At 39.2% G+C, this 13,148-nt stretch overlaps 1 protein-coding gene across 2 annotated transcripts in view; it reads left to right on the top strand.

Moving 5' to 3' along the window:
• Positions 1 to 13,148, top strand: part of LOC117293116 (dynein beta chain, ciliary) — a 60,882-nt gene that overhangs the window by 8,024 nt on the left and 39,710 nt on the right. Inside the window, exons 10-22 of one of the 2 annotated variants that reach the window (XM_033775334.1) lie at positions 1,061 to 1,075; positions 4,417 to 4,485; positions 5,194 to 5,320; positions 5,622 to 6,122; positions 6,603 to 6,785; positions 7,736 to 7,882; positions 8,374 to 8,628; positions 9,348 to 9,517; positions 10,138 to 10,360; positions 11,011 to 11,127; positions 11,354 to 11,440; positions 11,968 to 12,131; positions 12,706 to 12,943. In XM_033775334.1, the coding sequence (XP_033631225.1) occupies positions 1,061 to 1,075; positions 4,417 to 4,485; positions 5,194 to 5,320; positions 5,622 to 6,122; positions 6,603 to 6,785; positions 7,736 to 7,882; positions 8,374 to 8,628; positions 9,348 to 9,517; positions 10,138 to 10,360; positions 11,011 to 11,127; positions 11,354 to 11,440; positions 11,968 to 12,131; positions 12,706 to 12,943 (2,296 nt within the window). The remainder of the gene's footprint in view (positions 1 to 1,060; positions 1,076 to 4,416; positions 4,486 to 5,193; positions 5,321 to 5,621; positions 6,123 to 6,602; positions 6,786 to 7,735; positions 7,883 to 8,373; positions 8,629 to 9,347; positions 9,518 to 10,137; positions 10,361 to 11,010; positions 11,128 to 11,353; positions 11,441 to 11,967; positions 12,132 to 12,705; positions 12,944 to 13,148) is intronic. The other variant, XM_033775335.1, reaches the window with a different exon arrangement.

Raw genomic sequence — 13,148 nt, 5'->3', positions numbered from 1 at the left:
CTGACAATTATTCTCAATTTACAAAAGCCAGATGGCTGGCAAGGTTGTAGACTTTGAACCTAGATACATCATAGGTGTATAGATTGCACTTTGTTTCATTGAAGCTACTCTCAGACCATCTCTGGCTCACAGGCATTGGCTCTGGCTAGATTACTCCATTCACACTACACTTCTACAATGCCAGTAGCCGAAGTCATAATATCTGTGATATCTTCTTCTACTACAGTCTTGCCATTCATACTGCACTGATCATCAATTGCATGCCTTTGCACTTGGAATGAATGCTATTAGCTTGAGGTCCTTAAAACCACTGTGAAAGGAACTGTACACCTTTGGCATATTACATAATTGTCCCCTTCATTAAGACAATGAGAGGCTTGTTTCATTTGAATATCAATAGTATACATGCCTAAATGCTTGTACTGTACCCTTCCCCAACTCAAGTTTGCTCTTTCCCCTATCAGCATGATCAGCACAAATGATAATTTTGAGAAACAGTTTTCCATTATCCCCAAAATAATATTATAGAGTTCAACTCTCCTTGATTCTGCAGAAAGTTCAGTAAAAATAAAACAATCTGTCCATGTTCTGATGAACACATTTGGGAAACTCCCTGACTGTGGAAATTTGCAATCTCCCTGATTGCAAGATACAAATATTGGTAGCTCTGAAAGTTGCCAATAGTTTCACATGAAGTTTACTGAATGTTATCAAGAAAAACCTGCTAGAACGGGGAAGAAGCTTTTCCTGTAGGGCTCTTAAAATGAAGTACATGACACACCCAATATCTAATCTTGCTTATGTAACCATTAATTACAAATTTTTAATTATTCAGTTGATAATACAAGCCAACTAATACTTGGTGTCACTAACCAACGGTGTACAGACCCTCTGATGTGCAATCCGACGTGAACTGCATGTTCTTAAACTATTTGAGTACCATCCCCCACACTATGTTTTTCTGATTTTCTGATTCTCACATTGCATCAAACCATTTTGCATGTCCCTTTTCTTTGATTGATATCTTGCGGTACCCTTTCATCTTCTTTGAGCTGAGCAGAACTGGAGTCAAGAGGTAACGAAAGACGGACATCCGCCATTGACCAAGCACTCCTTGGATTTATTTTTGTTCTTTTTGGATTTGTTTTGTGGTATTGTTTGATGTTGGGTTCCAAGCATTTCCCATTTCGTTGCTCAACCATGAATTTTGATTTGAAAAGCAATGAGTTGCAAGTTGAAAATGGCACAATTGTGTTGTTGAGCGGCAGGATTTTGCCACAAGGAAAAATTATTTAAGAAATATGATTGCAACTGTGCAACATGCAAATTAAACAAAACAGCTAGCTATTTTATTCAGTTAAACCATCAATGCAAGAAAATCAGACCACTCAAATGGCTTATGTAGTGAAAATGCCATTATCGCACATTTGGGCTGCAGACTTGAGCAAGAAGTTATCAACAAAATTCAGATTCAGAATTTTTAGGTACATGATTGAGGCACAAATGGTTCATGCATCAGGACCCTACCATCAGACTCCCAAGTTTAACCCCTTTTGAAGCGTTTATTATTCCTTGCTTGCTGTCTTTGCTTTTGGGTTTTTGTTTGCAGTCATTTGGTTGTTATTTGTTTGAATTCTTTTTTGCACAGTTTTGCATGTATTTCCTTGCTTTTTGCACGGTTTTATCCAGGTGAAGCTTTAAAGGTGTATTACTGTTTATGCACATGCTCAGACTTTTCAATTTTTGCTTTGTATGAGTAACTAAACTAAATTGGCACTTTCTTGTTTACCTTTCTTTGTTTTTAGTGCAGTGGGTTAAGGGGAGAATACCATGGTCATTCAGAAACACTTGAAAGTATTTTGCTGGTTGTGTTGGGTTATTTCTTGTTCATTATTTTGTGTTTACATTTGAATGATGAAGCAATGTGTTAAAGTCTTTTCTAAAGATTTTCTTTTCTTTCTTCAAGCGGGTGTTGGGGAAACTACCTGTTGGTCAAGGAGGGCTATTGGGGTTGTACCTGTGGATTTCTTTACAGATGTCTTTAAACAAAACTATGGAAAGCTCATGATTTTAAGTTTTTATAAGTGTTTTTGTTTTGTTTTGTTGATTGGTTTTGTCTCTTGAGTCAACTGTTACACGCAACAATCTAGCCACATAATTTTTCCCCAGCATTCCCGCTCATATATTTGGCCCACTCATGTATTTTACCTGCAAAAGAGGCCTCAAGTCAAAGAGCAACTGGTCCCCTCTCATTAAACTTTGATCTTATGTTGTCTAACTGTGTAGCTTAGGGTGACTGTGTAGAAAACATGATTCATTTTAAAAATGGAATTGCATCAAAATACTTGCATTTTCACACACTTGTACTAATAATAATAATAATATCAAAGTCTTATATAGCGCACATATCTACCAAACAAGGTACTCCAGGCGCTGAGTATTGACCTTACGCACATGACGTCATTTCAGTAGGGCGCCCTCACCTAGAGGTCAAAAGCAGGTTGTTCATTGGACAATACTGTGCGCTGTGCGTACAAATCCGTGCGTCTCGATTGTTTCGTCACCCTTTTTCCTCTAAGATCGCGGCTGGATGACGTCAATGCATAAGGTCTAAATACAAACTTTCAGAAAGATAGGTTATTGCAGTGATGAATTTTGGGACCCAATTAGTTAGCACCTTATAAGGGTTTACAAGGTGCTACGGCGCATACAGCAGCCACAACCAGGAACACCGGGGCGAACCCCTTCTCTTTTCGATAAGTGCACTGGGTTCTTTTACATGCGTTACACAACACATGGGACCATGCTAAGCATCCTACAAGCGCTCAAGAGTTATTAACAAGCATGTAGTCACATTTGGGAGCCAATCAGCACTGTTTTTCAGTACGTCCCTTCCAGGGGATAGTGACAAGAGGCACACATTTGGTGCGCTGCCCATGGTTTCAATGCTGGGAAAATACCTTCAGACAGTGGTTGGGACTTGCTGTTCTTTGAATTTATGATCGACATTCATCTCAATATGCGTTTTCAAATGAAAGACCTGTGTGGACTAAACAGTAATGATGAACTGTACTAAGTATAATGTATGCACATAATTAATTTTAGAGATAAAATAACTGCACACTTTGTAATCCTCTTATTGGCAACGCATGTGAGGTGAAATGATTTCACAGTGTTCTGGTTCTTTGGTTTTTATATAGCAACGGTTCATTTTTGTGTTCTTGATATATTGTTGGTACTAATTTTTGCAATATGTTTACAGAGCCCAAACGGTCGTTCTTTGGAAGCACTTTTATATGATTACTGTATTGTCCTGTCTTTTAAATGAGATGGATAAAAAAATAATGTCACTAATTGCTTTCTATTTAACAGGGTTGTTTGTTATCTTTTCAAACCTGTGTTTTTTCTTTCTTCATTTTGAATGTTCTTTGTTTTAAAGAGGCCAATTTTGTTGATGTTTTTTTATGAAAGGCCTACGGAAATTTACCAAATTAAATGTGCATTCACTTAAACGTAGGGTCATAGATTGGTAAAGTGCAAAAATTGATGAACGTAAAAACTCACTTGGTGAGAAGCTGTTGATAGTTTCAACTATTTTTTGGAAAGGATTCCCTTAGAAGTCAGATAATTTTCACTTCAAAACTTTTCAATCTGAGAAATGATTTATGCATGAATTGATTCTCACATTGCCGAGGGTTGGTGTCCGTTCGCAAATGCTGCAGCCAGAGATGCAGTTGGTGCCCTCTGTCACCTCGATAAATGTGGATGGATTCAAAGATAGTTGGAAAATACGGTGACGATTTTCGTCGCTGTTTACTCAGCAAGTTTTGGTACTATTCAACGGAAACTTTCACATAGTGACTTTTATGATCTTTTTTAAATCTTTCTTTGTAATTTTGCCTACAAAAACCAATCTATGACCCCACCTTTCAGCTCCCAAAGAGAAGTTTTTTGTAAACATTTGAAGATAGTGATGTTTGTAAGTTTATGTCTATTATTGCAGATGTCAGTGTTTCCCCTGCTCATTCAAACATCATGAGCTCACCTCGCTAGATTTGTTGACCAACTCACTCACGTTTTGGGTCAATATCACCGCCTCCCTGTGAAGATTCACCATAAAGAAAAATCTGGACGTGCGCATTTTGTGTCACGTACAAGCCATATTTTTAGCATCTATGTTTGAAGACCTGAAAATTTGTGTGTGCAGATTGAGGCGTATATTGTGTGAGTTTGCAGAATGCGTGAAGTTTGTAGCATATCCCGCTCAGTTCATTAGCCAGGGGCAATACTGGTGGATGTAATATTTTTGTGATGCTTTAATGTTTGTATGACCTTAAAAGTTCACTTTGCTAGAATTAAGAATGATACGAGGGTAGTGCACCAAAATTGATTATTTTGTATATACCTTTGTCTTAGGATCATCCAATCTGAAGAGGCCAATACGGTGTTTACTAAGTACGAAGAAATGATGGATCTGCTGAGCAAGTAAGTTTCTTTCCGATGGAAGTTACTGGGGAATGTTTCCATTCATTGCCAGGTTATTAGCAAACCAAAGGAACACAAAAGTAACAAATGCGTTTTGAGATTTCAGAATGTACTCTTAAAGCCATTGGACACTTTCTGAACAGAACAAAAATTAAAAGTTCGCAGATTTACAAATAACTTACAGGGTTTACAGAAGGGAATGGTGAAAGACTTCCCTGTAAATATTATTTCATGAAATGCTTTACTTTTTGAGAAAACATTAAAATAATTATCAATTCTCGATATCGAGAATAACGGATTTATTTTAAAGACATGTCATGACACGGCGAAACTAGTGAAAGCAAGGGCGGGTTTTCCTGTTATTTTCTCCCGACTCCGATTACCGATTGAGCCTAAATTTTCACAGGTTTATTTATTTTATATATAAGATGTGATACACGAAGTGTGGGCCTTTGGACAATACTGTTTACCAATGTTGTGTGATTGCTTTAAAGCGGAATGTCTTTATAAAAGCGGTTTTTATATTGAGGGTTGACTGTATTTAAGCAGTCAGTGCTAAATAACAGCTGGGCATGGAAGTAACCAATTGACCACTAGCCATGAGTTTTTTCTTTAAGCATTGGTCCAGTAATAACCCCCTCCCCCTGTTCAATTCCTATCCTACTAAAAGCTAAGTGTTCTTAATGAATTGAATTTAATAAATGACAGGTACAATGACATGGTATATAAAGAATGGACAGCAGGAGTAGATGAAATCTGTAAAGTCAACCTCAATCAGCCTCTTGTGACACGAAACAAAGACACAGACCTCATCAGTGTCAACTTTGATCCTAAGGTAAGAGTAGGCCCAGTTTCATAGAGCTGCCTGAGCATGGAAAGTACCTCAGCACAAAATTATTATAACGCTTACCAGAATATGGTTACCTGCTAAAAAAAACATGTCTTATGTACAATTTATGATGGGTATTCTGCTTCTTTTTGCTTAGCAAAATTTTTATTGGCACTATTTCTTGCTTAAGCAGCTGGAGTTTTGAGAATTTTGTTTTGTAAGTGGTCAGATGTTGTGGTCTGTTTTGTCAGTTTTTGGTTTTTGTTTTTTTAAATTCTTATAACTATAATCTGCTTTTTCTCGTCAGCTTGTTGCCGTCCTCCGTGAGGTAAAATACCTTTTGATTCGAGGAGAAGAAGGCATCCCCGAGAGTGCAGCAGGCATCTACGCCAAGCATGAAACCCTGAGGAAGTTCACCGCCAACCTAGACCTGACCGTTGCCTGGTACAACAAAGTACGTGAGACGGTCCTGGAGGTGGAGTTCCCCTTGGTCGAGAGTCAACTGGCCGGAATCGACCAGCAGCTCCAGAAGGCCGAGAAGGACCTGAGCTGGGAAGGCGACGGGGTCTGGGAGTACATCCAGGAGACGCGGGACCAGGTGCGAGACCTGGAGAAGAGGGTGCAGAAGACCAAGGATAACGTCGACCAGATCAAGAAGATCATGGAGGACTGGTCCAAGACGCCACTATACGAGAGGAAAGAGCTGAAAGATATCGCCCTTCTGGCGCTGGACGACAGAGAGGAGAGGTTGAACAAGAGGTACGGGGAGATCACCTCTACTGGTGAGAAGATACACAGTTTAGTTAAGGTAAGTTGTAGAGCGTCAGGATGTTGTGTAGGGCCCAGTTACATAGGGCTGCTCAAAGCAGATTATATTTCTTTACTAATGTTTGCTGTGGGCAAATAAGTAGGACACACTGGGCACAAACAAGCGGGAAGCTGTGCGCATGACACGCTCTTTTGGTTGGTTATTGTTTTCCAGTGGGCAAAATAGTTTTGAACAAAGTAAACTATTTTGGGGGAAGCCTGAGCTGATGAAGTGCTGTTTTGGTTGGTAATCAATTTCCAGTAGGAAACATTGATTTGGACTAAAGCATTTTTTCTGTCGGTAGGAAAATTTGTTTGAACTAAGCAATTTTTCTGTAAAGATAAGCCTCCATAATGTGTGCATATAGGTCAGCCCTTGTACTCTTTAAAATTGTCCTACCAAGAGCTTGGTTGAAAGATACATTTTAAATAATAACCTCCTTCAGCTGTCAAAATAATTCTTCCTCTTTTTATTTTAAAGGAAAACTGCGAGCTGTTCAAGGCAGACCCAGCCACCGACACATGGAAGGCGTACATCGACTACGTTGACGACATGCTGGTTGATGGTTTCTTTGCCTGTATCAACTGTAGCATGACCTACATGCTGGAAAATACAGACACCAAGTGTATGTCGCCACTCTTTGAGGCTAAACTGGAACTCCAGGTGCGTGCCGTTTGATTTTTGATTCATGACATAATTATGACCTGCTCAAATGAAATGATAGTCGATTTTCTTTTGTGTTGCTCGTTTTTATGATCTCTTTGGAATATGAAAAATAGTATATGCTGTTGCAAACTTCTTACCAACCAATGCAAATAAATAGTTAGTGGTCTAACAACACAGTAAACATTAAAGGAACACGTTGCCTTGGATCGGTCGAGTTGGTCTATAAAAAAGCGTTTGTAACCGTTTGTTGTAAAATGCATATGGTTGGAAAGATGTTTTAAAAGTAGAATACAATGATCCACACAAATTTGCCTCGAAATTGCGTGCTTTTCCTTTTACTGTGCGAACTAACACGGCGGCCATTTATGGGAGTCAAAAATTTGACTCCCATAAATTGCCGACCTTGTTAGTCGACGAAGTAAAAGGAAAACCGTGCAATTTTGAGGCATGTTTGTGTAGATCATTATATTCTACTTTTAAAATATCTTTCCACCCATATGCACTTTATAACAAACGGTTACAAACGCTTTTCAAAGACCAACTCGACCGATCCAAGGCAACGTGTTCCTTTAACAGGCATACTGGTGTAACAAAAGCAGTCAACTGGAAATAAATGATGGAGATGAAAGTACACAAAGAAAGCAGGGAGTGAACGAAGAGGAGGGTAATAAAAAAAAAGGGGAATTGACTTGTTTCATAAAAACCTAAATTTTATAGGGTGTGCGAGAATTATTGTAACCATTTTCTGTGACCTCCACATATCTACCATCCTCCGATTCTGCCTATCAAAACGGCCCCATATTTATTACATTTATCCTGCTAACTGCTACTTAATGTTATTCTTGCTATACTCCATAGTTACATGTACTTGTCGATATTTTTCATGGAAGTACGGAAATAAATAAGTATTTGAATTTAATGGAATTAAATTGAAACCCTGTACGCAGGTCCCAGACATGGTCTTCATGCCATCGTTGGACTACGGTATCGCTGACGGGTTCTATGACCTAGTCGAGATGCTAATCAGTGATATCTACAAAATGGCCTCCCTCGTCAAAAGACTGGCCGAGCACAATGGATCTGAGCACTACCAGGTGAGTTTTATATGCCTTAGCTGAATTTGCGCCTATGGCTTGATCATCATGCCTATTTTCTATACCATTCGTCCGGCTTATAGTTAAAAAAGCAGGACAGTTCTTTTCAGAACTGATAAGTTTCCCGAACCCCGAACATCTACTCCGCGGTTGTAGAATAAAGCAAGACAGTTCTCTAAGAACAAACTCTACCTGGCAAGTACATACACGCATGGTGTTACCGCAAACCAATATATATTGATACCTCACCATGCAATGCCTCAAATCCTAAGTACAGTACTTCTTAAAATCCCAGCTTAAAACACATTTGATGTCTCAGGCCTTTGCCCGCTCATTGTAATTGCATTTTCATTGTCATTGTCATTTGCCATGTATGTATTTGTAAGTTTTGATTATCCATTCATCTAGGTGCCTTTAGCACTCTAAGGGTGGATATGTGCGCATTACAAAGTTTTGTTATTAATATTTTATTATTATTTTTTGTTTTTTAGACTGACTTGGAGGAGATGCTTGACCTCTCCGACATGAGGCAAGAGCTGATGGACCGAGTCAACACCATCATGAACAAGGCCCAGGAGTACCGTAACTCCTTTGATAACTACGCCTATCTGTGGGTGGACGATCGTAAGGAGTTCATGAGGCAGTTCCTCCTGTACAACCACGTCTTGACCACCGAGGAGATCGAGGCACACGCTGAGGATGGGGTGCCAGAGTGTCCCCCGACGTTGGACCAGTTTAAGGAACAGGTTTGTTTGTTTGTAGCTGAACAATGTAGTTATATATAAGAACTAGAGGGTGCACTAGCAATGCTGCATGCACAAACGCATCGGGACCGCAAGTAGACACGCATGCCATTTTTTTAGGTAAACATTGTACGCGCAATATATGCAAAGTACACGTCGGTGTCATAGATATAGAATATGTTCAGTGCGCCCTCTAGTTCTGTGAGATAACTCTATGAACTGTCCTAATCAAGCATTCTAGGGGATTTTTTAATAACGTCTCTTGAAAACTAGAGGATTGCAGGGCTCTGATTAACTCTGGACTGTCAGTGATTTTAGCGTCGAGGCTAGTAAACTCACGATCCGTCACCCGGTGGGCTCTGATTAACTCTGGACTGTCAGTGATTTTAGCGTCGAGGCTAGTAAACTCACGATCCGTCACCCGGTGGTCTTGTAGTTTTCGTTTCGATAATATTATTTTTTAGTCGAGTGTATATTTGACTTTTAATTGCGTTGTTGCATCACATTTGCTCTGTACTCCAATAGACCTTTTGTCTGCAAGGAGCTTCTTTTAATATGGAAAGGTTTGCGGTAACGCCATGTAATGGCTACTGCTAAATGAGTTAGCGTGGTTCGGAAAAGAACCATTGGTCTAAACGTTGGTTTCTTTTAGTTAACCAGTAATATTGATAATTGAGAACCATTTCTTTAAAACGTTATCCTCATATGAACTTGTCTGTCAGGTTGACTCCTATGAGAAGATTTACAACGAGGTAGATGAGATCGATGCGATCCATATCTTCGATACGTGGTTCCGAGTTGACGGCAGACCCTTCAAGCAGGCCCTGCTCAACATCATCAAGAAATGGAGCTTCATGTTCAAGCAGCACCTCATTGATCATGTCACCAACAGGTTAGTCTGCTAGTCCATTTGTCAACCTCAATCCGCCTTGTCCGTGGCATTTATGCCCCCATCTCAATTTGTTTTTAAATGTGATTTTTTTTTTAAATCATAATAATAATAATAATAAAGCGCATAACACATGGAGCCCCAATGCGCTGTTCAAAGTCAATTGAGAAAAAGCAAATAAAATTGTCTGTGTTTATTTGGAGAAAGTCTTTGATGTTTCGAGAGAGTTTGCTCCAAAGAGTGGGAGAAGACATAGAGAAGGCACTTTGGCCGTATGACTTTGTCGATGCCGATGAACAGACAAGAAGAGACTGTAATTGGGAGCAGAGATTTCTTGAAGGCTTATATTTGTGAATAAGTTCTTGCTAACATGTTTTTAATTTGATCTTCATGTTACAAAGAAACAGTTCTACTTAAATGAGCAGAAAACTTTGCTTACTGTGTTCAGCCGCCCTGTGAATTTGTCCTCATCTTGTTGCCTTGCCTAAATGACCAGTTAGAAACTTATGTTGACGCATAGATTGTGATGATTTTATTTTTAATGCGGTGTTACTAAACTGCCTTGCAATATAATAAAGACTAAAAGGTTCCAACTCCACGTTTTATTCCTTTTCAACCCCCAGCTTGAGCGAGCTGCAAGAATTCATCAAGTCAGCCAATTCCGGCCTAACCACGCCAGTAGAAGAGGGTGACTATCACGGTCTAGTGGATTGTATGGGTCATCTGATGGCCGTTAAGGACAGGCAGTCGGCCACCGATGAGATGTTTGAGCCTCTGAAGCAGACCATCGAGCTCTTGAAGATCTATGACCAGGAGATGCCTGAGGAGGTCCACACACAGCTACAGGTTAGATTTCCTTGACCAGGAGCCAACTTCATAAAGCTGTTTTAAAAGCATAAAATACTGCTTAGCAAATTTCTTTGCTAAGGAAAAAACTGAGTGAGGCACCAGTTGCAACAATGTATAACTTTACGGAATTCTTGATCGAGTAAACATCCCAAAAGCAATTGTGGTTGAGTATCATGCACAAGATTGCTCAGCCACTGTATGGTAGTTTTTGTCAAAATCTTTTTGAAGATCAAGTGCTGCTCAACCACACTGATAATTCTTCAGGGATGAAATTGTTCATACTTTTGGCTGAATTCAGACTTTTTATGTTAGCCTGGTGAAGAAAATCAGGCAATATTTTTGTCCACAAATAAACAAATCCATAGGTTTTGGTCTACTTCTCTAGTGCTTTGGATACTGTTTCCAAAAACTCCTCCGAATCTATAACCCCAGTGGTAACCAAAATGTGAAAAAGCCATCATTTCAACATACCTTTTTCGTAAGTAATGACTCTCCTGATTCTTGCAACCAATAACAAAAAATAAAATGGTTTGGGTGATGTGTGGTTGGCCTGTGTTTGATTGATTTAAAATAAACCTGAAGCTGCTTGGGTGCTTTTTCTCAAAGGTTTAACCACAGTGTTATTTTGTCATTTGATACCAATTTAGGAGCTTCCAGAACAGTGGAATAACACCAAGAAGATTGCCATCACTGTCAAGCAGCAGGTGGCGCCCTTACAGGCCAACGAGGTCTCCATCATCCGTAGGAAGTGCACCTCGTTTGACGTAAGTCTGGGAACCAGATCATATTCTATAACCAATGTTTAAAAACCATTTCACATTGATAACATTTTGGAAACCAGATCACATTCTCTAATAAAATATGAAAAAAGTTGCTGTTAATTATGCGCAGACCATTGAAACGGTCCTCCACATAATTCCATTTTTTTAAGCTATTTTTAGCATGTCGATTTTCTGAAACTGAAGGAAACTTTTTGTCTTTGTTTCTCAGGTCAAGCAGCATGAGTTCAGAGAGAGATTCCGCAAGGAGGCACCGTTCATCTTTGATTTCAATGATCCGTACAGAGCTCTCGATGAAGTAAGTCAACATCAATTTCCTTTTTTTCCCCCTTTTTTTTTCTTATACATCATCCACATTGATTGTTATAATACTACAAAATGTAGATATGTATATAATAGAACCAAATCTTGTAAAAATCTCAATTCAAACAGTGGTAGCTTTTTTTGAGATATCGCTGAAAATTCAGAGCGGTTATGTCCACGCTTGAAGAATAATCAGTCTTGGATTACGCAATCTGAGAAACTTTTCTGACAGTTCGGCTTATCAGATTCAAATTTTTAGGCATAAAAATTGAAAAAGTAGCACCATTTTCTCCTTAACTAATGTTACAATTTCGCTTCTGAAGTATGGGTCAAATTAATTTGAGGATGTTGCCAGAGCTAGACACTTGTGTTCAGACAAGATTTTTGATTTGATATCAAGCAAGAGTATCTCTTGGCAATTGATCCTTTACAGACAATTTTATAGAAGTATACCATCAAACCCTGCCTTTTTTATGTTGATGAAATTTACAAATGTTTTGTTGTTGTTTTATTTCATTGTAGTGTCACATGACCATCTTTGAGATGGAGACCCTCATGGCGCAGCTTCAAGAATCAGCAAGTCTGTTTGAGGTGAACGTCACTGACTACAAACAGCTCAAGGCCTGCCGCAAGGAGGTCAGGCTACTGAAAATCCTCTGGGACATGATCGTCATTGTCCGCTCAAGGTAAAACATTAACAAGAAAAAGATTATGGGAATACTTTGTGTCTTCAAAGTTTTGGCATTAACAGTTATGACACCTAAAACTTGTTGGTTAATTTGGTTTTTTTTTTCTTTCTTTAAAATGATATATTTACAATTTAAAAATGTATTCATTGGTCGAGGCCGATTAAAAACATTTGATTAATATAATATTTAAACCATAACGTTAATAACAAATTGGAAAAGAGAAAAACAATTGAATGAAGCAAAAGTAAATCACCACAAATCAAAGGAGCCATCCCATCACACTGCATAAAGCATAACCCAGTGAAACCACCCGAGCCCAATCTGGAATTTTTATATTTCAGAGGGCAAGCACATTTTTATTTTGAAAAGGGCACTTCCATTGGAAATGAAGTCTTATTAAAACTCTTGACGGAGCACCGAGGCTAAGACCAGCCGTCGGTTTCACCAAACTAAGGAGTAATCTTAGGACTTGGGGTGATTTAAGATCCATAACCATAGACAATAGGACGCATTGAACCCATTCTACGTTAGGACGAGTTACTCAAATATTTCACGTTTCAACCCCCCGTAGTATCAACGACTGGAAGACCACTCTCTGGCAACAGATCAACGTAGAGCAGATGGAGATCGACTGTAAGAAGTTTGCCAAGGACATCCGCTCACTGGACAAGGAGATGAGAGCGTGGGATGCCTATGGCGGGCTGGAGTCGACCGTCAAGAACATGCTGACGTCACTGCGGGCTGTGAGTGAGCTGCAGAATCCGGCTATCAGGGATCGGCATTGGCAACAACTTATGCAGGCCACAAAGGTAATGTGGCAGTTTTTTGTTTTGTTTCACATCTTGAATTTGCATTTTATAATTTTTGTATGCTATACTTAAAGCAGTATTGAGTAAACAGAGTCCAGCATTCTCTTGGAGGCAATCAGACAATCATTTTATGAAGCATAACAGTGCAAGCGCCAATAACAGGATGGATAAAATTGAATTGAAACATTGAATTGTCAACCACTGG

Source organism: Asterias rubens, chromosome 7 (assembly GCF_902459465.1).
Source record: "Asterias rubens chromosome 7, eAstRub1.3, whole genome shotgun sequence".
Lineage (NCBI taxonomy): Eukaryota > Metazoa > Echinodermata > Asteroidea > Forcipulatida > Asteriidae > Asterias > Asterias rubens.
Note: the sequence above shows the minus strand (reverse complement) of the source record. Positions and strands in the feature narration are given on the sequence as shown.